The sequence below is a fragment of the Artemia franciscana genome, chromosome 11, assembly GCF_032884065.1.
Source record: "Artemia franciscana chromosome 11, ASM3288406v1, whole genome shotgun sequence".
Taxonomy (NCBI): Eukaryota; Metazoa; Arthropoda; class Branchiopoda; order Anostraca; family Artemiidae; genus Artemia; species Artemia franciscana.
Genome location: NC_088873.1, coordinates 42,226,790 through 42,254,359, shown reverse-complemented (window position 1 = coordinate 42,254,359; position 27,570 = coordinate 42,226,790). Strand labels below are relative to the sequence as shown.

The 27,570-nt window shown below is 36.3% G+C and overlaps 1 protein-coding gene across 3 annotated transcripts in view; it reads left to right on the top strand.

Moving 5' to 3' along the window:
* LOC136033252 (nuclear envelope phosphatase-regulatory subunit 1-like) overlaps positions 1-11,868 on the top strand; it is a 31,580-nt gene extending 19,712 nt beyond the window's left edge. For 2 of the 3 annotated variants that reach the window (XM_065713989.1, XM_065713990.1), the window contains exons 2-4: positions 3,763-3,834; positions 6,975-7,109; positions 11,668-11,868. In XM_065713989.1, the coding sequence (XP_065570061.1) occupies positions 3,763-3,834; positions 6,975-7,109; positions 11,668-11,813 (353 nt within the window). In that variant the 3' untranslated portion in view covers positions 11,814-11,868. The remainder of the gene's footprint in view (positions 1-3,762; positions 3,835-6,974; positions 7,110-11,667) is intronic. The other variant, XM_065713991.1, reaches the window with a different exon arrangement.
* The last annotated feature ends 15,702 nt before the right edge of the window (positions 11,869-27,570 follow it).

Genomic DNA, 27,570 nt, shown 5'->3' with positions numbered 1-27,570 from the left:
ATGTTATGTTTCACAATTTATCATCTTAACCCACTGCTGTTTAGCTAGGCTAATGCCTTAGGCTATATTTGATAGAGTAAAATTATTTTTAAATACATAATATAATACATCTTTCAAAAGTAGTAAAAACAAACTACAAGTTGATAAAACCATAAATTTTGATAAATAGCTGACATGTAATAAGTAAATGCCATTATTTTTCCACTCAACTTTCACTCTAAATAAAAATTAGAATATTCACCACAAGGCAGGGGACTTTGGACAATCTTTGTGTTATAAAAGCAAAATCTTCAAAAATAGAATAGATCTAGAACTCAAATTAGAGTATTTTTTTATTTACAGATTATTGAGATAGGTAAGAAAAATACATGATTTTTGAACCACAATTTTATCATGAATCAAAATATAATGTTAATTTTCATTGCAAATCTCCCCCCTTAATGCCCTGAACTGTACATATGCAATGATGTTTCCATCAACTTAATAAACTGTTAAATCAATTTGAAGAAAAAAGTGATATATAAGAAATTTAGTGCACACTTACAATGTCTGAAATATATTTGACCATTAGGGCAGAATGGGGTTAAATTAAATTTGCTACCAAAAATTAATGTTATATTTAGATTCAGGCTAAAATTTTGATTCTAAAACTTATGTATATTTCTTAACTATCTTAAGAATCAGTGAAACCAAAAAATTACCCAAATATGGCACAAGAAATGTTGTTTGAGCCTTTTGTCTTTACTCAAACCTGATTTGTTGAATTATAATGATTTTTAATAGTAATCCTATTCCTTAAATTTGAAAAAATGCCTTGATTTGGCTTAAAATCTTGTAGAGATCATAGGAATTGTGTTTTCAAAACCTGGAGCTAAATAAAAAGAAACTAAAAACCCAAATTAAGGTAAAGCATTGTTCATCAAAATTTAGATTGATATAGACTTTTATACACCTATTATATGTAATCTCCTAAGTGATAGAAATAAAAATAGGGTAGAGATAGCAGTTAGAAAGAGCAGCTGTAGGAAAACTTTGAGATTGATTAAATGAACATTCATCAGCCATTCCCAAAGCTTATCCCCAAGCTTCACTAAGGCCTTGTTTGACCCAAATTGGAATTTATTATGCATATTACCCCTCTCCATACAAAGGTCAGCAAATGGTTTGCCTGTTAATAAAGATGACCAGTACAACCAGCAAGTCTCTGAATCTACCCAGTGACATTCCACAAAGTTTGTTGCCTTGAAAAGCTGAAATACTTCAATCTCCATTATTTCTCTTAGGGACAAAAGTGAGGGAATATTATTATACCACAAAAATGACCAGACCATCACTCAATAGAAAAACAATTTTGGGCAAGAACTATTGAAGTGTTAAAATTAAATAAAAATATTGACCAAATATTGGACAAATGCCAAGGCTTGACTAACCCCTGGCATTTTCAGCAGGGTGAATCAGATTTCGTAATTTATCATAATTTAATTTATCATAGTTGCATCTACTTCTTGTGAGGGTGTAGAGAGGGAGGCTTTGATTAAGTTGGTATGGAGGAGGAAGTATGTAATTGTGTTGGCCTCAGCTGTCTTGGTGTGCTGCAGGGAGTTGTTAGTAGTAGTAGTAATAAACTGGTAATTGACACAAGTACTTTAGGCACAGATTATCTTTTAGGTTTCACAAGATATATCACTCTTAGCAAAATACATGGGCTGATGTGTTCCTCAATTACATTGGCTGTCTAGTAAAACTACCCAAGCCATGTGATTTCATTGGATAATGCTCTGCCTGTGCTTGGATTGGATAACACTCCTGTTTCTCAATTTCATTGAATATCATCAATCTTTAGGAAGCCAAATCATCTGATCAGATGGTTTTTGAGGTTCGCCAAAAAATAAATTGAAAAATATGTGTAACCATCAATAATCTGTGCTTTGGACTAAAAAGATTTATTTAAGATAATTGAAAGTGATATTTTTAAGGATTGTCTTGCCACTCCTTGACTTGACGGTTTTTCAATGTAGTTCTTCTAGAAGCTTATTTTAGTGATTGACTTGGTTTCAAATATTTTAACTATGGTATTATAAAATATTAATGCACTACCTATCAAGTGAACACCAGCTAAGTCAGCAGTGCTCCTCTTCACAAGGAAAAATATTCACTCAATACCAAGGCTTTCAATCAGTGGTACCCCTGTCCCAGCAGTTGAAAAGTTTTGCTACCTTTGGTTGATTTTTGACACTGAACTGTTATGGACCCACCATGTGAATTATTTAATTGAAAACATCAAGAGTAGAGCCAACATTGTCAATGATATTTGCATATCTAAGAGAGGAGCCTCTTTCTCTGTTGCCACCCAGCTTGGGAGAGCAGTTGTAATAAGCAATTTGCATTATGGTTGCCTCCTATACCAGGAGGCACCTGCCCAACTCCATAAAAAACTGGATACAGCCCTGCATTGCATATTAAGAAAAATTCTTGGATGCCTAAAATCAACCCCCTCTCCCTACCTGCAATATACTGTGAGCTAGGGCTGACAACGTTAGACAGTATTCAGTGAATGATTTCTTATGATATTATGAAAAGTTATTAAAGGAAAAGGAGAAAAGAAAAAGAAACCCCCACATCTTGATCTGTGCCACCCAGTCAGGCACCCTGCTATCAGTATATTCAGGCTTAGAACAGGCCATGCTCTAATTAGGAGTATTTTATTTAAAAGGAAGTTAGTAGATTCTCCATTATGTGAGGTCTGTAATGTAGAAGGGGGTGTTAGGCATATACTAATGTATTGTAGAAAGTATGAGACACAGAGACTGCCATTGAAAATAAGCTTGCCTGAAGGATTTTGGTGTATTTACACTCAGAAGTATCCTGGGTCATGCACTGGTACCACTTTGGGCTAGGAAAACATCTGTGGAAGTATTAGGTTGATTTACTGTAGATACTAAGCTACACTTAGTGCTGTAGTATATATAGATAATTATAATGATTGTATGTTAATGGTATGTATATGTATGCGTACATGTATAAATTGCATGCCAAGCTCATGGGTCTAAATTGTCATATAAGCTACACTTAGTGCTGTAGTATATATAGATAATTGTAATGATTGTATATTAATGGTGTGTATATGTATGCGTACATGTATAAATTGCATGCCAAGCTCATGGGTCTAAATTGTCATATAAGCTACACTTAGTGCTGTAGTATATATAGATAATTGTAATGATTGTATATTAATGGTATGTATATGTATGCGTACATGTATAAATTGCATGCCAAGCTCATGGGTCTAAATTGTCATATAAGCTAGTTTATTGTTTGCAATATAGATATGGAGACTCAAACGTGGCATCATTAGATGGCGTTGGATATAGCTGTGCCATTGATTTAAAGGAACCGTCCTTGAGAATCTTCAAGACCCTTTCTAACCATAGACAATAGCTAGATGGCTATTCTAATTGTTTAATTCCTGATCATGAGAGAAAAACAGTAAGACAGCTGAAATTAGACGTGGAATACCTCTCACCCTGAAAGCCTCTGATAAAATCGAGGAGACATGCACAGTGGGCAGCCTGCCCACAAGTGCATCAAACAAACAAACAACAACCTATCAAGTGAAAAAAGAAAGATTTTTAACATCACTTGAGAACTAGCCCATTAGTAATCATGCTTTATGGTTTTTGGCTATATATGTTTAAATCTGTCAATTAAAAAAAATCCTATAGGCCTTCAGCCAATCTCCTTATTTATAAGCTTTTATTTCAGATTTGAAAGCATTTGAAAGGCGGCTTACTGAAATCATTGGCTGCTCCCAGCAACCAGCCAGGAAGTGGAGATGTAAGCAATTTCGTTTCTCCGCCAAAATAAGAAAGTTCATTGTATTTTCTATCAATCTAATTATGTGATCATGGTTGTGTTCCTGAAGTCACAGGGGGCTCCTGAAGGCTATATAAGGAGAGTGAGATAGGCTAACTTTGTACTCAAAGTTGTATAACATGGAGGTTTTTTCAGACATGTAAATTATTAAAACTTGTGTAAGTATAAAATGCAATACATATTTTGAAAGAAGGCGATGTCAACAATAATGACTAATTTGAAGTTTTTGTTGTTGCCATGAGCACTTAAGTGAAGATTTCATGGCTATTAATTTTGTTCAAAGTACAATGCTGAACTGAATACTTCTGTTAAGATTTAATTTTAATTTAAGCCTACAAGTCTTGATAAAGCAACACTTATTGCATAAGTTGGAAAATTTAATCTTAACTAACAAAAACTAACAAATCGAAACTAACAAAAATATAAAATACTTGACTTTAACTGCTTACATCCCCTTAATTAATTCTTTTACAATAGACATTGAAGCTCATTCTTGTAAAACATGCATTTGATGCCAGGAAACAAAAATTAGAAAAATGTAAAAAATTATCTGCTTGATTGCTATTAGTTCATCAAAACCACAGGAAATAGGTCAAGTCAACATGAAATATGAGAAAATCAGAAGAATCTGGACTTTTTTTTAACGTCTGGTCTCAAAAGAACCCTCTGCTCACATTTCGACAATAAGGGCGATTAAAAATTTATTACCATACTCAGTTAGAATTTTTTTTGTAATTTATGCTAGAATTTTTTTAAGAACAGTTTTCTGTCATACTTTTTGTGGCATTTTTAGGAACCTGGGTCCTGCTTTTCACTGTGTGATTTTTAGTCTGAGCATCTGCTTCAAAAACTAGTTATAATGACTAATGTGATGTATTCATAGGATTACAAACCCTTTAATTATCAGTAACAATATTTTGTCACTATTTACGGTGCTATTTAAGCGGTTTGAATGCTTTCAGTTTGGAATTCTTTGATGGCCAGATCTAATCCCAATGATTTTTTAAATGTTTTTCCGTAAATTGCCTAGGGCAGTGAAAATCCAATGTGATTGTTTGAATTGGTCAAGTGGAAACCAACGTGACAATATGTGTTGCAAAAAAAAAAAAAAAAAAAAAAATGGGACTCCATTTTTAAATAGTAGTAATTCCAATTTCGGCAATAGAAGGTGCCAAGTTTAGGCAAAAATGAGGGTTAAAAGCAACAAAAAAATAAGGTAAAATACATGTCACAAGACATCTTAAGAGATTGTAGCTTTCCTTTGAAGGTGTACTTGTTTTATGGAATCAACATATTTTTAACGTTTAAATTTTACTGTCAAAAAGCATTCTAAAATTCAACTAATTCGTTTTCGAATATTTATTTCAACGTAACAACACTGGCGAAAATGTGATACTGCCCTAAGAATTTTATAATTTTGTAGCGACCATATAAAATATTTTAGAAAATTGTGGTTTTCAGGTATGAATAGATCTAACATTAGGTCCAAGGGACAAAAATGTTTTTATTGTGACGCTCTTAGTGCTTTCAACCTTTTTAGCTTTCGTTTTAGCTTTCCTGTGATGGTGTAGTTGTGTTTGGGGATTAACATATTGTCAATGTTTGAGTTTTTACAGTTGAAGAGCGTTTTCAAATTTAACTAATTAGTTTTTCAGTATTTACTTTAATGGTTTAACGTGTCAACGCTGATGCAAATGTAATACTGCCCTAAGAATCTTATAGTTTTGAAACGACCATAAGAAATGTCTTAGAAAATTATGTTTTTCAGGTATAAATAAACCTAACATAGGTCCAAGGGGAAAAAATGTTTTTATTTTGACGCCCTGAGTACTTTAATCCTTTTTTTAGCCTTCATTGGAAGGTTTTTTTTTTGGAAAACAGTATATTTTTAATATTTGTATTTTTACAGTCGAAGAGCGTTCTCAAATTTATCTAATTAATTTTGTAATATTTATTTAACGTCTCGATGTGACAACAGTGACGAAAATGCGATAGTACCCCGAAAACCTTATAATTTTGAAACGACCATAAGAAATATCTTAGGAAACTGTGGTTTTTGGGTATGAATAGACCCAACATGGGTCCAAGGGGTAGAAAATGTTTTCTTTTAATTTCCTTAGTACTTCAAGCCTTTTTCATATATTTTTTTTGCTTGAACTACAATGTGGTTGTTGTCACTTGCCAGTTTGCATTTTCGGCTTTTTCTCTGTCAAATTCTTTTTTTATTGTTGTTCGTCTCTCTCTCTCCTCTGTAGTTTCCCTTCCCTTATTTCTCTCCTGTTTTAATTTTTTCATTTGATGGGATGGATAGCTTGAAGTATTTTGGCCTCCATAGTATTGACTGTGGATTGATATAATTTTAAGAGCTCTTAGGCATGTTAATATTTAAACAGATAATAAGCAGAAATTCATTGGTCAAACATGGGGAGAAAGTGCAAAATTTGGGTATGATTTTTTCCTGATGTTGAAAAAAAAAGAAACCAATAGAAATGAAATTAAAATCCAGACTTATATAGGTAAAAAATGAAGTCTTTGCGAAAAATTTCTGTGTGTCCAATATTCTGATTATCATTAATCTGATGGGAAGTAGTGATGTCCTATCAAAGACGAATATAGAGAAACATCTCCTAATGTGATGCGTTTCGGGGTCTCCATAGTCGCAATTTTGAGTATGATGACGTCAGTCGTGAAATCTACCAGGTGATCAAGAAAACTAAAATTTTAGTATTTAGTAAAGAAGTAGATGAAAGGAGCAAATTTTTATTTTAGAACTTGGAAAATATTCTAGCTTTTGTCCATTATATTTCAGTGTTTTAAGGGGGTGCCATGAATTCGTGGTACTTGGAGGAAAGCAAATTCGTTATCGTCAGGATAAAGAATAAGTGCTGACTAATAATGGCTTAATCAGCCATTGTAAACATATCAGTAAGATAACAGCAATTTCTGATAAACCGGTAAGGAACCACTAGAGACAGTAAAATAAAAAAGTAAAAATAAGTAGGAACCAGCAGAGAAAGTAGAAAATAAAGTAAATAATAATAACTCCAATGTTGGAATAATAACTGTAAAAATGTTAATAATTGAATTTGTAATTTTTTCAGTGGTTCTTCTAGCTGCGTCTGTATGTGTGGCACTAGGCGCATGGCAGTGGTTATCAGATCCAGCTACGTCTCAGCTGTCATTGGCCAAATCCCTAGCTAACCATATATTTTTTACTGTTTCTTCAATTGCTCTTGGTAAGCTGTTGCTTCGATTATTCTTTTCCAAAACATTGGTGTCAACTTATACAATTTTTTTTCCGGGTTGTGGTGGATTCTTCTTTTTTTGTTTTTTTTTCGTTTCTGGGTGGAGGATGGCCCAAATTGGGCCCATTACCCTGGTGTGGCCTAACATTTAATGTTATTTGTTTTTTTTTTTTACTGTGGAAAGCATATGATTCTGGTGTATTATATACAGCTGTTTGATAAGCCAATAGCCCAAAAAGGAGTTAAGGTGGACTTATTGAAAAGCTACCCATATTGAAGAACTACCCATATTTAAGGGAAAATATTCTGAAACTCTCCATAACTGATGGATGACTATTCGAACCGGACATAGAATCGGTAGCCCAAATTAGATATGTAGATATTTGAATTAAAATCAAGCCATAGCTAATTGGAGACAAAGTCAAGGCAGGTAGTCTGAGTGAGAGGCAAAGTTGGCATAAGCCTTTTTGAGGATTGTATAAAAATGATGTGATTTTCTATTGATATCATCCATAACTCCATAATTGATAATTCAATTTATCTACCGGAGATAGAATCGGTAGCCCAAATTAGATATGTAGATTTTGAATTAAAATCAAGCCATGGCTAATTGGAGACAAAATCAAGGCAGATAGTCTGAGTGAGAGGCAAAGTTGGCATAAGCCTTTTTGAGGATTGTATAAAAATGATGTCATTTTCTTTTTTTGATAGACAGATACTGTATCATCCATCCTTGGGCAGAACTAAGGTATATAATCATAGAACTAAGGGATGATCAACTAAGGGCTGAAAAACGACGGTCAATGTCCACTGGACTTGTATGCAAAATGGGGGTATTGCATTTAGAAATGTATGCAATTACAATCGAATTCAGAATTGCACGAGCTAAACACGGGATTTTTTTTTTTTATCTATGTAGACTTAAAATTTAAAATCAAGTTTTCATATTTGCACTCCATAATCAGCACAAGTATTCAAGCTAGAAACATGGCATTTTAGAGAGTAATTTTGGAAATGTGAGCACTGTTGGCCTCTGAGCATGAACTTTTACTGATTCCTTGGTTGATTAGCCGATGGTGCTTATAACTGCAATTTCATTAGCATTGATCTTTGCCTTAGGTACTCTAAAGGATGCCTAATTACTCTAGTAACTAAAAAAAAAAAAAAATGATAAATTGGCTAGTAGTTGGTCTTTGCTGTTTTTCTTAAAGCCAATATAGGCCGTGTTTTCATTATGTCTTTTTCAGGCAAAGATAGCCAAGTTTTTTTTTACTTTTCTGACAGTTTCCGCTGGGGCCTTTAAAGGCTCAAAACTTGAATTGAATTTTTTTTTCAAGTCTGGTCTGGCGATTGAACAGCCGTTTTCACTGACACGCAAACCTGTGAATTTCGCTCGAAAAATATATAATAAAAGCACAACCTAACAGCTCTACCGTATCACCAGTGTAGTTTTCAACGAGACTTTGCGGGCTTTTGAAATGGCTAAATATTTGATTTTCCTACGAAAAGAAAAACTTGTTACATAAACTTCAAATTTTGGGCGCAACTTTTGCGCCTCACAAAAAGGAGAACTTCTACATGACAATTTTGTCTTGAATTTTCACTTCGAAGTTGTTCAAGTGGGAAACATGACCTCCAGAAAATTACCCTTTCCATGAAGGATTAAAGGAGCTGAGAGCCGCAGTCCCTTATATGGGTGTTATTAGCACTAATGATTATATTTGGACCCTAAACTACAGTAGAGGACATCCATCGACCTTCAAAAGGTCTCAAACGTCCTTTAATTATAACTAATGAGTTTTAAAAAGTTCACTAAAGCAGCAACAGAGCTCTAGAAGTGCTCGTAGTATCTGAGTGTTGCTACAGATGATGAACGGTAAAAATCTTCGAGTCACGTGGAGTCCCCACAGGTAACTGCAGTTGAGGGCCAGAACATTGACAGGCCGGTCAGTCAAATAACAGGATTTTAGCTCCATATCTGACAGGTGCAAAAACATTTTTTGTAGATCAAAAATGTTTGGCAACCCTGTTTACAACATAGCTTGCATGCCGGAAAGATGCCTCCGAGCCTTAGCCTCCTTACCCTATATTCTTAGAATTTTCTTAAAGATCTCGAATTTTCAGAAAATAATTCACTGTTTTAGTTTGCAAGTTTTACCGAGCAACGTCCCTCTCCTCGCTAAAGCCCCTGTGGCCATGCCAGCCAATATTTATTATATCAAGAGATCACATCTAAGATTTATTTAAGAGAATCAGAAAAAACGAAGTATCTCTATTCGGATTGACTATCCAAGACTAGACTCGGCAAAATAAATGAAGCGACGAGAACATGGGACGAGAAGACCAGTAAAATCCGAAGAAGAATAACATCATGATATGCACACAAAACAAGCAGTCTCAGTGCAAGTAAACAACTAAACAAAGAAAAAAAAGAAAAAAGTTATATATCAAAGAAAAACCCAAAAAAGCTATAAAAAACAGTAAAACAAAACGAAATAAATGAAATATTCAATCAGGCCTCAGATATTATATTTCAGTTGAGCATGAAGTATTTAGTTGTATATTTGGATTATTTAGTTCAACTCCTATTCCATAATTTCTTTTAGTTCTTTAGTGTTCTAGTTCTTTTTTCTTCTTGAAATTTGTATTGATTTCAGTTTTTCCTTCTCTTTTGTTCTCTTCTTTGCTTCCGCTGAGTCGTCTTGTTTGTTTTATCTCAGTTATTTAATTTTTTATTTTCCGAATTCTACGGTAGAGATAACGAGTTCAAGCCTTGATGTATTATATATTGAAGGTAAAAATATTGATAATTCGATATCCCCAAAAATCCAGATATCGCCCTGCCACTAATTAACACTGCATGTTCAAGGATTTTACTTCGGAAAATTACCACGATCAAATTCCATCCATTACCCTAGCATTCTCAATAGTTATCTCGAGTCTGGCACAACTTGTTAGCGGTTAAGACGGTTCATTGAAAAGCCTATCTCTACGTTTCATCGCAATAGGCAAAACTTTCCAGTTACTGTTTTTGACATCTCGATATTAATAGCAATAAATTATTGATATTATCAATAAATTAAAGTATCAGTAACTGAGGTATCAACGAACTAAAGTCTAAGGTTTGAACTAATTAAGGCAGTTTAAACAAGGGCTCTTTGAGACGGCAATCAGAAAATTTAAATAGTTATTCTTTTTACCCCCCCCCCCTCCCCCCCAAAAAAAAGCAAAAGCAGCCAATTATAACCTTTGATATAACCAATTGAAGTTACTTGTGTCATAACATATTTTAAATCCCTATTATTGCTATTTTTTGGCAGTTATTAAGCCTGTAACCCAGATTTTTGGTTGGGGGGGGGGGGGGCAACTCTGCAACTGTAATTCATAACATTGTGTTGCAAGATATATGTTTGACAGGAGAGCAAAAACTAAAAAAAAAGCGCTTCTAGTACTTCAATTAACGTTTTAAATAATTACTTTTATAATCATTATGTTAATTTACTTTATGTTTTTTTTTATATAAAAGGTTGTTATATATAATTATACTAACGGTTAAGGTTTAAATTATTACTTTTATAATTAATATGTTGGTTGTACTTGATAATATTTTTCTGCAAAAGACAATTGTATGTGATTTATTATGTACATATGAATATACAAAAATATACATACCTTTATAATAATTTACCTTAGATTGCTAGTTTTATGCAACTAACGTTCAATTAGTATTTCTGTTAGTAAACGAGCATTTGCGCAAGGACAGTTTTTTTGGACATCCGAGACACGGAGAAACGACTCGATGTTAGAAGTCCGATTTTCCAACTATTCCGACAATTGAGAATAAAGGAACTGGCAAATTTTGGAAAAACAGAATCATTCACTATTAGGACCCCCAAAAGAAATACAAGTGAATGGATTCTACCTATCAGTCAAGTAAACTGTCAAGAGCTGGACTAGCCTACCAAAAATGCCACTATGTCTTTTGTATTACTGCAACATAATTATGAAAAATTTCTTAGCCGGTCATCAAATAACCAAAAGTCCACATTTTCATGTTGTTTTTTTTTTCTATTCGAGTGGCAAGAGATTAAAAATGAATACAACGCCTCCTCTCACTCCCCTTAGTGGGGAAAGGGAGATCAAATGGGAAGTTAAAACTCTCATCAACCTAATTCTATTAGACGTGCAGATGATTTGAGTGTCAAATATAAAAATATTAGCGAAATAAATGAATTTTGGAAAGTTATGTGAGGTCAAGGTGCAAAAATGGTTTAGAAAAACAACGTTTTAAAGAATAAGTTGCATATATTAGACATAGTTGAGGTTAATGTTAGGTAACGAAAATACCTTCATTTACCTGTGTAGTGTTATTAGTAAAGGTTGTGGGTACAGTGGAGATATAAAAAGTCAAAAAACCAAGGCACAGTGTTTCCTTTTTCAGAGTTGAGACCTCTTTTTAAGAATGCGAAGATATGCTGTTATGGTTATAGTAAAGTATAAGTTTAGTGTTATTGGACATTAAGAAGTGAAACAAAATGATTTTTTTTAGTTTTTCTGTTTCTACTGGGGATTCATAAGCGAGTAGTGGCATCGTCGATATTAGCATCGAGAGCAAGAATTGTTTTGGCGGATTTTAACATGTCTTGCGACGATACTGGAAAAATAATCTTGAAAGCTAGACACCCGACACTGTGAAATCTCACCCTAGTTCTATTATGTTGGAATAAATCTCTATCTTTGTTAATCGTAACACCTATTGAGTTTTTTGTTTGAACTTGGAGCTTCTAAAACCTTACTTCTATGCTTAGCTCAACAGCTGATTTTGTCAAGAACCAATATGCGTATTCCAGTTCAGTGGTGCGTTACTTACATTACCCCCTTCCCCCTTCTCACTATTATAACTACATACATTTCATTATTGATCAATCTATCTATCTATATCTATATATATAAAAATAAGTTGTCTGTCTGTGTGTCTGTCTGTCAGGTGACGTCATGTTTCTGTGTCGACTGACGTCATGAAGTTAGTTGTCGTCATTTTTGCTATGACGGTGACGTCATTTAAGACATATATGTTCACGTAGAAATCTATTAATGTTTAAGTTTAAAATGACTGATGAACTTACAATGGCAAAAGCCGATGAAGATGCTCAAAGAGTCTATGCTAAAAAACTTGCTGCTGATAGAGAAAGTCAGAAAAGAAAGCGTGCCGAGGAATCAAAAGAACAGCAAGGAAACAGGCTTGAGGCTAAAGAACGCAAAACCGCGCAGTTAGATGAAGATCCACCTGGACAGCGAGAGTCAAAACATATCAAAACTGAAAATGATAGCGATGATGATTGGGTTTGGGATTTTGACTTGGATAAGGTCATCAATGCCTACCAGATTTTAGTTAAAAAAACAAAGGTTCGGCGATATGTATTTCATAGTGAAGCTGAAAAATAAAGAAGAAAAAGAAAACTGAAAAAAGAAAAAATGTAAAAAACTAAAAAATACTAAAAAGAAAAAACACTCAAAGAGAAATTACAGACCGGGACACAAATGACGACCGGGACAGAGGGAATATAAATAACGACCGGGACACTCAAAGAGAAATTACAGACTGGGATACCGGGACACAAATGACGACCGGGACACAGGGAATATAAATGACGACCAGGACACAGGTATTTAAGAATATCGTTCAAAGACAAATTTTTAATTGTAAGAAGACCGTTGAAAGAGAAATTTCTAATTGTAAAATGACTGAAGAACCTACAATGGCAAGACCCGAGGAAGCTGCTCAAAACGAATGTATTCAAGCCGAAGTAGCTGAGTTGGTAAAGCGTTATGTTTCAGGTTCTAGGTCCGAGAGGCTCCAGGTTTGAACCTTGGCTTTAGCATTAATACAAAAGAAGAAAAAAACTAAAAAAGGTAAAAACTACAAAAAAACTAAAAAGAAAATATATATATATATATCTATATATATAAAAATAAGTTGTTTGTGAGTTATGTCTGTCTGTCTGTCTGTCCGCATATGACGTCTGAATTATTTCATCATATACCAATTCAAAAACGAAATTATACAAGCTGATGTAGCTGAGTTGGTAACGCGGTATGTTTCAGGTTCTAGGTTCGAGAGATTGCAGGTTCGAACCTTGAATACAAAAGAAGAAAAAAACTAAAAAAGGTAAAAACTACAAAAAAAACTAAAAAGGAAAAAAACTAAAAAAACTAAAAAAGCTAGAATACTAAAAAAAAAACTAAAAAACTAAAAAAGAAAAAAAACTAAACAAACGTAAAAACTACAAAACTAAAACCTAAAAAAAAACTAAAAAAAAAGGCAAAAACGAAAAAAAACTAAAACGAAAGAAAAACTAAAAACTAATTTAACTAAAAAAACTAAAAACTGAAAAAGAAAAAAAACTAAAAAAGCTAAAAAAAAGGTAAAAACCAATAATAAAACTAAAAGACACAGGGACACAACTACAATGGCGCGTAACTAATATTGGTAGAGCGTTTTATTTCAGGTTGTAGATCTGAGAAGTTCAACCCTGAATACAAAAGAAGGAAAAAAACTAAAAAAGGTAAAAACTACAAAAAAATTAAAAAAAAGAAAGAAAAACTAAAAACAAAAAATTTATTTCATCAACCAATTCAAAAACGAATGTATTCAAACCCGAGTAGCTGAGTTGGTAACGCGTTATGTTCCAGGTTCTAGGTCTGAGAAACTACAAAAAAAAATAAAAAGAAAAAACTAAAAAAAAACTAAAACAAGGTAAAAACTACAAAAAAAAACTAAAAAGAAAAAAACTAAAAACTGAAAAAAAAATTAAAAAAAAGAAAAAAACTGAAAAATAAAGGAGAAAAACAAAACTAAAAAAAAAACTAAAAAGGTAAAAACTACAAAAAAACTAAAAAGAAAACAGAAAAAAACTAAAAAAAGGTAAAAACCAAAAAAACTAAAAAGAAAAAGGAAAAAAACACAAAATTTATTTCATCATATACCAATTCAAAAACGAATGTATATACAGACCGGGACACAGGGACACAAATAACGACCGGGACGCCGGGGGGCACAGGGGGATATATACATGACGAGACACAGGGAAGAAAAAAGAAAAAAAACTAAAATAAAAGTAAAAACCAAAAAAAAAACTAAAAAGAATATAAATGACGACCGGGACAGAGGGACACAACTACAACGGGGACGCCGGGGGGCATAGGGGGATATATAAATGCAGGTTCTAGGTCCGAGAGGCTCCAGGTTTGAACCTTGGCTTTAGCATTAATACAAAAGAAGAAAAAAACTAAAAAAGGTAAAAACTACAAAAAAACTAAAAAGAAAATATATATATATTTATATATATATATCTTCTATATATATAAAAATAAGTTGTCTGTCTGTGGATCAGTCAGGTGACGTCATGTTTCTGTGTCGACTGACGTCATGTTTTCGACTGACGAAATTACAGACCGGGACATCGGGACACAAATGACGACCGGGACACCAGCACATAGGGAATATAAATGACGACCGGGACACAAGGAATGTTCGATTAGCAATCACCATCAACAAAGCACCGGGACACAAATGACGACCGGGACACAGGGAGTATAAATGACGACCAGGACATAAGTAAAAAAAAAATTAAAAACTAAAAAAAAGGTAAAAACTACAAAAAAACTAAAAAGAAAAAAAAACTAAAAACTAATAAAAAACTAAAAAAGCTAAAAAGCTAAAAAAAACTAAAAAAGAAAATAAAATGAAAAAGGAAAAAAAATGAAAAATAAAGGAGAAAAACAAAACTAAAAAAAAGAAAAAAAATTAAAAAAAGGTAAAAAACTAAAACCTAAAAAAAGACCAATTCAAAAACGAATGTATATACAGACCGGGACACAAATGACGACCGGGACACAGGGACACAACTACAACAGGGACGCCGGGAGGCTCAGGGGGATATATAAATGACGATGGCGACACAGGGAATCGTCGATTAGCAATCACCATCAACAAAGCTCAAGTGCAATCATTAGAATCATGAGGTATAGATCTGAATACGGATTGTTTTCCCATGGACCATTATATGTTGCATGTTCAAGAGTCGTTAAACCTGACATTCTATTTGTATGCACAGACAATGGGACAGCAAAGAATGTTGTATATTCGCAAGTTTTACGTAGTTAAAAACATATATATATATATATATATATATATATATATATATATATATCTATATTCACAGGTGGGACATAGGGACAAATCTACAATGGCGCGTAACTAACATGGCGCGTAACGACTTACGCGCGCGGGGGGGCTTGGGGGGGGGGCGAAGCGCCCCCACCAACTAGGTGTTGGGGTGGCGCGAAGCGCCACCCCAACAAATAGTATATATATAAAAATAAGTTGTATGTCTGTGGGTCTGTCGAGTGACGTCATGTCATCATGAAGTTAGTTGTCGTCATGTTTGTTATGACGATGACGTCATTAATATGATAGCGATGATGGTTGGGTTTGGGATTTGGACTTGGATAAGGTCATCAATGCCTACCAGATTTTAGTTAAAAAAACAAAGGTTCGGCGATATGTATTTCATAGTGACGCTGAAAAATAAAGAATAAAAAGAAAACTGAAAAAAGAAAAAAGGTAAAAAACTAAAAAGAAAAAACACTCAAAGAGAAATTACAGACCGGGACACAAATGACGACCGGGACAGAGGGAATATAAATGACGACCGGGACACACAAAGAGAAATCCCAGACTGGGATACCGGGACACAAATGACGACCGGGACACAGGGAATATAAATGACGACCAGGACACAGGTATTTAAAAATATCGTTCAAAGTCAAATTTTTAATTGCAAGAAGATCGTTGAAAGAGAAATTTCTAATTGTAAAATGACTGAAGAACCTACAATGGCAACACCCGAGGAAGCTGCTCAAAACGAATGTATTCAAGCCGAAGTAGCTGAGTTGGTAAAGCGTTATGTTTCAGGTTCTAGGTCCGAGAGGCTCCAGGTTTGAACCTTGGCTTTAGCATTAATACAAAAGAAGAAAAAAACTAAAAAAGGTAAAAACTACAAAAAAAACTAAAAAGAAAATACTAAAAAAACTAAAAAAGCTAAAAAACTATAAAAAAAGGTAAAAAACTAAAAACTAAAAAAGAAAAAGAAGAAAAAAAAACTAAAAAAGGTAAAAACTACAAAAAAACTAAAAAGAAAAAAAACTAAAAACTAATAAAAAAACTAAAAAAAGGAAAAAAACTGAAAAATAAAGGAGAAAAAGAAAACTAAAAGCCGGGACACAGGGAATATAAATGACGACCGGGACACTCAAAGAGAAATTACAGACTGGGACACTGAGACACAAATAACGACCGGGAGATATAAATGACGACCGGGACACTCAAAGATAAATTACAGACCGGGACACAAATGACGACAGGGACACAGGGATATAAATGACGAACGGGACGCTCAAAGAGAAATTACAGACTGGAACACAAATGACCACCGGGATACTGGGAATATAAATGACGACCGGGACACGGAATGTTCGATTAGCAATCACCATCAACATAGCTCAAGGGCAATCATTAGAATTATGAGGTATAGATCTGAATACGGATTGTTTTTCCCATGGACAATTTTAAGTTGCATGTTCAAGAGTCGGTAAACCTGACAATCTATTTATATGCACAGACAATGGGACATCCAAGAATATTGTATATTCGCAAGTTTTACGTAGTTAAAAACATATATATATATATCTATAACGAAAAGAGAAATCTTTTCTCTTTTATCTATATTCACAGGTGGGACACAGGGACACAACTATAATGGCGCGTAACGACTTACGCGCGCGGGGGGCTTGGGGGGCGCGAAGCGCCCCCATCACATAGGTGTTGGGGTGGCGCGAAGCGCCACCCCAACAGCAAGTCTTCTACATATATAAAAATAAGTTGTCTGTGTGTGTGTGTGTCGAGTGACGTCATGTTTGTGTGTCGACTGACGTCATGAAATTAGTTGTCGTCATGTTTGTTATGACGATGACGTCATTAAAGGTATTTAAGACATTTGTTCACGGAAAAAAGTTTAATTGTAAAATGACTGAAGAACCTACAATGGCAACAGCCGAGGAAGCTGCTCAAAGAGTCTATGCCAAAAAACTTGCGGCTGATAGAGAAAGTAAGAAAAGAAAGCGTGCTGAGGAATCACAAGAACAGCAAGAAAACAGGCTTGCGGTTAAAGAACGCAAAACCGCGCAGTTAGATGAAAATCCACATGGACAGCGAGAGTCAAAACATATCAAAACTGAAAATGATAGCGATGATGGTTGGGTTTGGGATTTTGACTTGGATAAGGCCATCAATGCCTACCAGATTTAAGTTAAAAAAACAAAGGTTCGGCAATATGTACTTCATAGTGACGCTGAAAAATAAAGAAGAAAAAGAAAACTGAAAAAAGAAAAAAGGTAAAAAACTAAAAAGAAAAAACACTCAAAGAGAATTACAGACCGGGACAAATGACGACCGGGAACCTCAAAGAGAAATTACAGAATGGGAAACCCGGACACAAATCACGACCGGGACACAGGGAATATAAATGACGACCGGGACACAGAGACACAACTACAACGGGGACGCCGGGGGCACAGGCGGGATATATAAATGACGACCGTTACACAGGGATTGTTCGAATAGAAATTACAGACCGGGACACAAATGACGACCGGGACACTCAACGAGAAATTACAAACTGGGACACCGGGACACAGGGAATATAAATGACGACCGGGACACAGGGACACATCATTAGAATAATGAGGTATAGATCTGAATACGGATTGTTTTTCCCATGGACAATTATATGTTGCATGTTCAAGAGTCAGTAAACCTGACAATCTATTTATATGCAGAGACAATGGGACAGCGAAGAATGTTGTATATTCGCATGTTTTACGTAGTTAAAAACATATATTTATATCTATCTCTATTCACAGGTGGGACACAGGGCCCCAACTACAATGGCGCGTAACTAATATGGCGCGTAATGACTTACGCGCGCGGGGGGGCTTGGGGGGCGCGAAGCGCCCCTCCAACTAGGTGTTGGGGTGGCGCGAAGCGCCACCCCAACAGCTAGTATATATATATAAATAAGTTGTTTGTCTGTCTGTCGACTGACGTCATGTTTGTGTGTCGACTGACGTCATGTTCGTCGACTGACGTCATGTTTGTCGACTGACGAAATTATAGACCGGGACCAAATGACGACCGGAACACAGGGAATATAAATGACGACCGGGACACTCAAAGAGAAATTACAGACCGGGACAGGGAATATAAATGACGACCGTGACGCTCAAAGAAAAATTACAGACTGGGACACAAATGACGACCGGGATACTGGGAATATAAATGACGACCGGGACACAGGGACACAACTACAACGGGGGCACAGGGGGGATATATAAATGACGATGGGGACACAGGGAATGTTCGATTAGCAATCAGCATCAACAAAGCTCAAGGGCAATCATTAGAATAATGAGGTATAGATCTGAATACGGATTGTTTTTCCCATGGACAATTTTATGTTGCTTGTTCAAGAGTCGGTAAACCTGACAATCTATTTAAATGCACAGACAATGGGACATCGAAGAATGTTGTATATTCGCAAGTTTTACGTAGTTAAAAACAAATATATATATATCTATCTATATTCACGGGTGGGACACAGGGACACAACTACAATGGCGCGTAATAAAAATAAGTTGTTTGTTTGTAAATCGGGACTATGTCTAAAATTTGTCCCTACTGCAAGGCCTTGAAATTTACTGGTGAAAGAATGGAAATGTGTTGCGCCTCAGGAAAAGTTAAAGTTCCTCTACTGGCTGCACCACCAGAGCCATTGAAGACTTTGCTTACTGGAACTACGTCAGAATCTAAGCGTTTTTATCACATATCAGAAAATATAACTCATGTTTCCAAATGACGTCGTTTGGTGCCCAAATCGAAAATCCAGATCAATTTATGCCTACTTTCAAAGTAAAAGGGCAAATTTATCATAGAGCAGGGTCCCTTCTACCATTCTCAGGCGAGAATCATAAATTTTTACAACTGTACTTCATCAGTGATAGAAATTCTGAATTGAATGCACGTTGCGAAATTTCTCCCGACATTGAAAGGACAATCGTTTCCCAATTGCAGCATCTTTTTTACGAAAATAATAATTTAGAAAGTAAGAAAAGAAAGCGTGCCGAAGAATCACAAGAACAGCATGAAAACAGGCTTGCGGCTGATAGAGAAAGTAAGAAAAGAAAGCGTACCGAGGAATCACAAGAACAGCAAGAAAACAGGCTTGCGGCTGATAGAGAAAGTAAGAAAAGAAAGCGTGCCGAGGAATCACAACAACAGCGTGAAATTAGGCTTGCGTCTCAAAGAGAAATCACCAAAAGAAAGCGTGCCGAGGAATCACAAGAGCAACCTGAAAATTATCGCCTGGCATTCAGGTACAGCCCAGTCGATGATTATAGCTTGAGTAGATGTGTTCAAATAGGGACTATGTCTAAAATTTGTCCCTATTGCAAGGCCTTGAAATTCAATGGTGAAACAATGGGAATGTGTTGCGCCTCAGGAAAAGTTAAAGTTCCTCTACTGGCTGCACCACCAGAGCCATTGAAGACTTTGCTTATTGGAACTACGTCAGAATCTAAGCGTTTTTATCACATATCAGAAAATATAACTCATGTTTCCAAATGACGTCGTTTGGTGCCCAAATCGAAAATCCAGATCAATTTATGCCTACTTTCAAAGCAAAAGGGCAAATTTATCTTAGAGCAGGGTCCCTTCTACCATTCTCAGGCGAGAATCATAAATTTTTACAACTGTACTTCATCAGTGATAGAAATTCTGAATTGAATGCACGTTGCGAAATTTCTCCCGACGTTGAAAGGACAATCGTTTCCCAATTGCAGCATCTTTTCCACGAAAATAATAATTTATCTAATTATTATATAATTTAATTTATCATTAATTTATAATAATTTATCTCGAAAATAATCTTTTCCACGAAACATATATATATATATATATATATATATATATATATATATATATATATATCTATATTCACAGGTGGGACATAGGGACAAATCTACAATGGCGCGTAACTAACATGGCGCGTAACGACTTACGCGCGCGGGGGGGCTTGGGGGGGGGCGAAGCGCCCCCACCAACTAGGTGTTGGGGTGGCGCGAAGCGCCACCCCAACAAATAGTACATATATAAAAATAAGTTGTATGTCTGTGGGTCTGTCGAGTGACGTCATGTCATCATGAAGTTAGTTGTCGTCATGTTTGTTATGACGATGACGTCATTAATATGATAGCGATGATGGTTGGGTTTGGGATTTGGACTTGGATAAGGTCATCAATGCCTACCAGATTTTAGTTAAAAAAACAAAGGTTCGGCGATATGTATTTCATAGTGACGCTGAAAAATAAAGAATAAAAAGAAAACTGAAAAAAGAAAAAAGGTAAAAAACTAAAAAGAAAAAACACTCTAAGAGAAATTACAGACCGGGACACAAATGACGACCGGGACAGAGGGAATATAAATGACGACCGGGACACACAAAGAGAAATCCCAGACTGGGATACCGGGACACAAATGACGACCGGGACACAGGGAATATAAATGACGACCAGGACACAGGTATTTAAAAATATCGTTCAAAGTCAAATTTTTAATTGCAAGAAGATCGTTGAAAGAGAAATTTCTAATTGTAAAATGACTGAAGAACCTACAATGGCAACACCCGAGGAAGCTGCTCAAAACGAATGTATTCAAGCCGAAGTAGCTGAGTTGGTAAAGCGTTATGTTTCAGGTTCTAGGTCCGAGAGGCTCCAGGTTTGAACCTTGGCTTTAGCATTAATACAAAAGAAGAAAAAAACTAAAAAAGGTAAAAACTAAAAAGAAAATACTAAAAAAACTAAAAAAGCTAAAAAACTATAAAAAAAGTTAAAAAACTAAAAACTAAAAAAGAAAAAAAAGAAAAAAAAACTAAAAAAGGTAAAAACTACAAAAAAACTAAAAAGAAAAAAACTAAAAACTAATAAAAAAACTAAAAAAAGGAAAAAAACTGAAAAATAAAGGAGAAAAAGAAAACTAAAAGCCGGGACACAGGGAATATAAATGACGACCGGGACACTCAAAGAGAAATTACAGACTGGGACACTGAGACACAAATAACGACCGGGAGATATAAATGACGACCGGGACACTCAAAGATAAATTACAGACCGGGACACAAATGACGACCGGGACACAGGGATATAAATGACGAACGGGACGCTCAAAGAGAAATTACAGACTGGAACACAAATGACCACCGGGATACTGGGAATATAAATGACGACCGGGACACGGAATGTTCGATTAGCAATCACCATCAACATAGCTCAAGGGCAATCATTAGAATAATGAGGTATAGATCTGAATACGGATTGTTTTTCCCACGGACAATTTTAAGTTGCATGTTCAAGAGTCGGTAAACCTGACAATCTATTTATATGCACAGACAATGGGACATCCAAGAATATTGTATATTCGCAAGTTTTACGTAGTTAAAAACATATATATATATATCTATAACGAAAAGAGAAATCTTTTCTCTTTTATCTATATTCACAGGTGGGACACAGGGACACAACTATAATGGCGCGTAACGACTTACGCGCGCGGGGGGCTTGGGGGGCGCGAAGCGCCCCCATCACATAGGTGTTGGGGTGGCGCGAAGCGCCACCCCAACAGCAAGTCTTCTACATATATAAAAATAAGTTGTCTGTGTGTGTGTGTGTCGAGTGACGTCATGTTTGTGTGTCGACTGACGTCATGAAATTAGTTGTCGTCATGTTTGTTATGACGATGACGTCATTAAAGGTATTTAAGACATTTGTTCACGGAAAAAAGTTTAATTGTAAAATGACTGAAGAACCTACAATGGCAACAGCCGAGGAAGCTGCTCAAAGAGTCTATGCCAAAAAACTTGCGGCTGATAGAGAAAGTAAGAAAAGAAAGCGTGCTGAGGAATCACAAGAACAGCAAGAAAACAGGCTTGCGGTTAAAGAACGCAAAACCGCGCAGTTAGATGAAAATCCACATGGACAGCGAGAGTCAAAACATATCAAAACTGAAAATGATAGCGATGATGGTTGGGTTTGGGATTTTGACTTGGATAAGGCCATCAATGCCTACCAGATTTAAGTTAAAAAAACAAAGGTTCGGCAATATGTACTTCATAGTGACGCTGAAAAATAAAGAAGAAAAAGAAAACTGAAAAAAGAAAAAAGGTAAAAAACTAAAAAGAAAAAACACTCAAAGAGAATTACAGACCGGGACAAATGACGACCGGGAACCTCAAAGAGAAATTACAGAATGGGAAACCCGGACACAAATCACGACCGGGACACAGGGAATATAAATGACGACCGGGACACAACTACAACGGGGACGCCGGGGGCACAGGCGGGATATATAAATGACGACCGGGACACAGGGATTGTTTGAATAGAAATTACAGACCGGGACACAAATGACGACCGGGACACTCAACGAGAAATTACAAACTGGGACACCGGGACACAGGGAATATAAATGACGACCGGGACACAGGGACACATCATTAGAATAATGAGGTATAGATCTGAATACGGATTGTTTTTCCCATGGACAATTATATGTTGCATGTTCAAGAGTCAGTAAACCTGACAATCTATTTATATGCAGAGACAATGGGACAGCGAAGAATGTTGTATATTCGCATGTTTTACGTAGTTAAAAACATATATTTATATCTATCTCTATTCACAGGTGGGACACAGGGCCCCAACTACATTGGCGCGTAACTAATATGGCGCGTAATGACTTACGCGCGCGGGGGGGCTTGGGGGGCGCGAAGCGCCCCTCCAACTAGGTGTTGGGGTGGCGCGAAGCGCCACCCCAACAGCTAGTATATATATATAAATAAGTTGTTTGTCTGTCTGTCGACTGACGTCATGTTTGTGTGTCGACTGACGTCATGTTCGTCGACTGACGTCATGTTTGTCGACTCACGAAATTATAGACCGGGACCAAATGACGACCGGAACACAGGGAATATAAATGACGACCGGGACACTCAAAGAGAAATTACAGACCGGGACACAAATGACGACCGGGACAGGGAATATAAATGACGACCGGGACGCTCAAAGAAAAATTACAGACTGGGACACAAATGACGACCGGGATACTGGGAATATAAATGACGACCGGGACACAGGGACACAACTACAACGGGGACGCCGGGGGCACAGGGGGGATATATAAATGACGATGGGGACACAGGGAATGTTCGATTAGCAATCAGCATCAACAAAGCTCAAGGGCAATCATTAGAATAATGAGGTATAGATCTGAATACGGATTGTTTTTCCCATGGACAATTTTATGTTGCTTGTTCAAGAGTCGGTAAACCTGACAATCTATTTAAATGCACAGACAATGGGACATCGAAGAATGTTGTATATTCGCAAGTTTTACGTAGTTAAAAACAAATATATATATATCTATCTATATTCACGGGTGGGACACAGGGACACAACTACAATGGCGCGTAATAAAAATAAGATGTTTGTTTGTAAATCGGGACTATGTCTAAAATTTGTCCCTACTGCAAGGCCTTGAAATTTACTGGTGAAAGAATGGAAATGTGTTGCGCCTCAGGAAAAGTTAAAGTTCCTCTACTGGCTGCACCACCAGAGCCATTGAAGACTTTGCTTACTGGAACTACGTCAGAATCTAAGCGTTTTTATCACATATCAGAAAATATAACTCATGTTTCCAAATGACGTCGTTTGGTGCCCAAATCGAAAATCCAGATCAATTTATGCCTACTTTCAAAGTAAAAGGGCAAATTTATCATAGAGCAGGGTCCCTTCTACCATTCTCAGGCGAGAATCATAAATTTTTACAACTGTACTTCATCAGTGATAGAAATTCTGAATTGAATGCACGTTGCGAAATTTCTCCCGACATTGAAAGGACAATCGTTTCCCAATTGCAGCATCTTTTTTACGAAAATAATAATTTAGAAAGTAAGAAAAGAAAGCGTGCCGAAGAATCACAAGAACAGCATGAAAACAGGCTTGCGGCTGATAGAGAAAGTAAGAAAAGAAAGCGTACCGAGGAATCACAAGAACAGCAAGAAAACAGGCTTGCGGCTGATAGAGAAAGTAAGAAAAGAAAGCGTGCCGAGGAATCACAACAACAGCGTGAAATTAGGCTTGCGTCTCAAAGAGAAATCACCAAAAGAAAGCGTGCCGAGGAATCACAACAGCAACCTGAAAATTATCGCCTGGCATTCAGGTACACCCCAGTCGATGATTATAGCTTGAGAGGATGGGTTCAAATAGGGATTATGTCTAAAATTTGTCCCTATTGTAAGGCCTTGAAATTTAATGGTGAAACAATGGGAATGTGTTGCGCCTCAGGAAAAGTTAAAGTTCCTCTACTGGCTGCACCACCAGAGCCATTGAAGACTTTGCTTATTGGAACTACGTCAGAATCTAAGCGTTTTTATCACATATCAGAAAATATAACTCATGTTTCCAAATGACGTCGTTTGGTGCCCAAATCGAAAATCCAGATCAATTTATGCCTACTTTCAAAGTAAAAGGGCAAATTTATCTTAGAGCAGGGTCCCTTCTACCATTCTCAGGCGAGAATCATAAATTTTTACAACTGTACTTCATCAGTGATAGAAATTCTGAATTGAATGCACGTTGCGAAATTTCTCCCGACGTTGAAAGGACAATCGTTTCCCAATTGCAGCATCTTTTCCACGAAAATAATAATTTAGTGCGTCTGTTCAAAACAGCCATCGATTTGATGCCTACTGATACGCATAAAATTGTTATTTCCGCTGACAAAACGCCTCCTGGCCAACATGTGCGTAGATACAATGCTTCAACTATCGACGAAGTGGCAATCGTTATGGTCGGTGATCAGTTTTTACCTCGAGATATTATTCTTCATAAGCGAAACGCTCAGTTGGTAAGAATTGCTGAAACTCATCGATGCTACGATGCCCTACAATATCCCATCATTTTTTGGGACGGAGCCGACGGCTATCACTTTAATCCAGCCACTAACAAAGAAATGAATAATAAATGCAGTGCAATGCATTATTATTCCTATAGACTAATGATTCGGCAGGATGAAGACAATTATATTTTAAAATGCCGTCAATTGTTTCACCAATACATCGTTGATATGTATGCAAAAATTCAATCAGAACGTTTGCTATTTATCCGTCTGAATCAGACCAAGCTCCGCTCTGAACATTACATTCATTTGCGAGATACAGTTGTAAATGACGGTAATACCACAAACGTTGGAAGATTAACGATTTTACCTTCGTCATATGCTGGCAGTCCCCGTCATATGCATGAATATGGTCAAGATGCTATTGCGTATGTTCGTCTCTATGGTCGTCCATATTTATTTATTACATTTACATGTAATCAATCTTGGGACGAGATACAGCAGCTTTTACTTCAAGGACAATCGGCGGTTCATAGACATGACATTACGGCCCGTGTCTTCCGGCAAAATTTGAAATCACTGATAAACTACGTAGTAAAACTTAAAGTATTTGGGTCAGTGCGATGCTGGATGTACTCACTGGAATGGCAAAAACGAGGATTGCCACACGCACATATACTAATCTGGCTACATTATAAAATTACTTCGAATGAAATTGATGATATGATTTCCACTGAAATACCTGATGAAAATGTCGATAAGGGCTTATATGGTATTGTGGTAAAAAATATGATACATGGACCTTGCGGTGCACTGAACGAAAAATCTCCATGCATGGCAAAAGGAAGGTGCACAAAGCAATATCCTCGACTTTTAGTACCCAACACAGTTACTGGCAATGATGGTTACCCACAATATAGAAGAAAATCTACTGAAAATGGCGGTAAAACAGCAATAATAAAGAAGCGTAACGGTACCACCATCGAAGTAGATAACCAGTGGGTTGTTCCATATTTCCCTTTATTATCAAAAACATTTAATGCACACATAAACGTTGAATACTGTAACTCCGTAAAGGCAATCAAATACATATGTAAATACGTCAACAAAGGCAGTGACATGGCAGTTTTTGGCTTGCAGTCCGAAATCAGTGATATCGACGAAATCGTACAATATCAGGCTGGAAGATACATAAGCAGTAATGAAGCTGTTTGGCGAATTCTTTCATTTCCGATACATGAACGTAGTCCAGCTGTTGTTCACTTAGCGGTACATTTACAGAATGGTCAACGTGTTTATTTCTCGGAATCCAGCGTGCAACAAAGAGCCCTGAATTCACCGGATACAACGTTAACTGCTTTCTTTTCGTTATACAAAAATGACTCTTTTGCAAAAAAAAACTACTGTATACTGAAGTGCCTTCGTATTACACGTAGAATACTAAAAATAAAGTATTTGAACGTCGAAAACAGGGTAAGTCAGTCGACGGCCAACCCACCATCTTCAAAGATACCACGATATGAAGACTCTACACCGTTCACTCCAATCAACATGGATGCTTCTTTCTCCGCCTGCTTTTGGTGAATGTACCCGGTCCGATGTCCTTTGAGTATTTGAGAACTGTAAACGGTACTATACATGACACTTACCGTAGTGCATGCCAAGCTCTGAGTTTGTTGGAGAATGACCAACACTGGGATAACTGCATCAATGACGCGTGCGAAACGTCAACTCCAAGTCAAATTCGTGCATTGTTTGGAATCATACTAACACCTTGCTCTCCTTCAGCTCCTACAGAGTTATGGGAAAAATACAAATCGAAAATGTCCGAAGATATACTCCATCGAAAACGGTTAGAGACGTCAGATATGACTTTTGATTTTACATCAGAAATTTATAACTTCACTTTAGTTATTATTGAAGATTTGTGCGTATGTATGGCAAAAAACCTCTTCAGGATTTGGGAATGCCCTCACCTAATCGTACCGCTGCTGTTTCGACATGTGTAGAATTGGATAGTGAACAAAGTTACAGCACCAGTGATCTATTGTCGTATGTACAAAATAACATTTCTTAGTTAACGTCGGAGCAAAAAGACATTTATGATACGATAATGCATTGTGTCGATAACAACGTTGGAGAAATTTTCTTTTTGGATGCGCCAGAAGGTACTGGTAAAACGTTTGTGATAAAACTGATTCTGGCATCAATTCGATCAAAAAATGATATAGCGTTGGCAATTGCGTCGTCCGGAATAGCCGCAACGTTGCTGCCTGGTGGAAGAACTCCTCATTCCGCTTTGAAATTGCCTCTGAATTTGCATTCTACAGAAACTCCCTCGTGCAGTATTTCCAAATCATCTGGGATGGGTAAAGTATTGCAGCA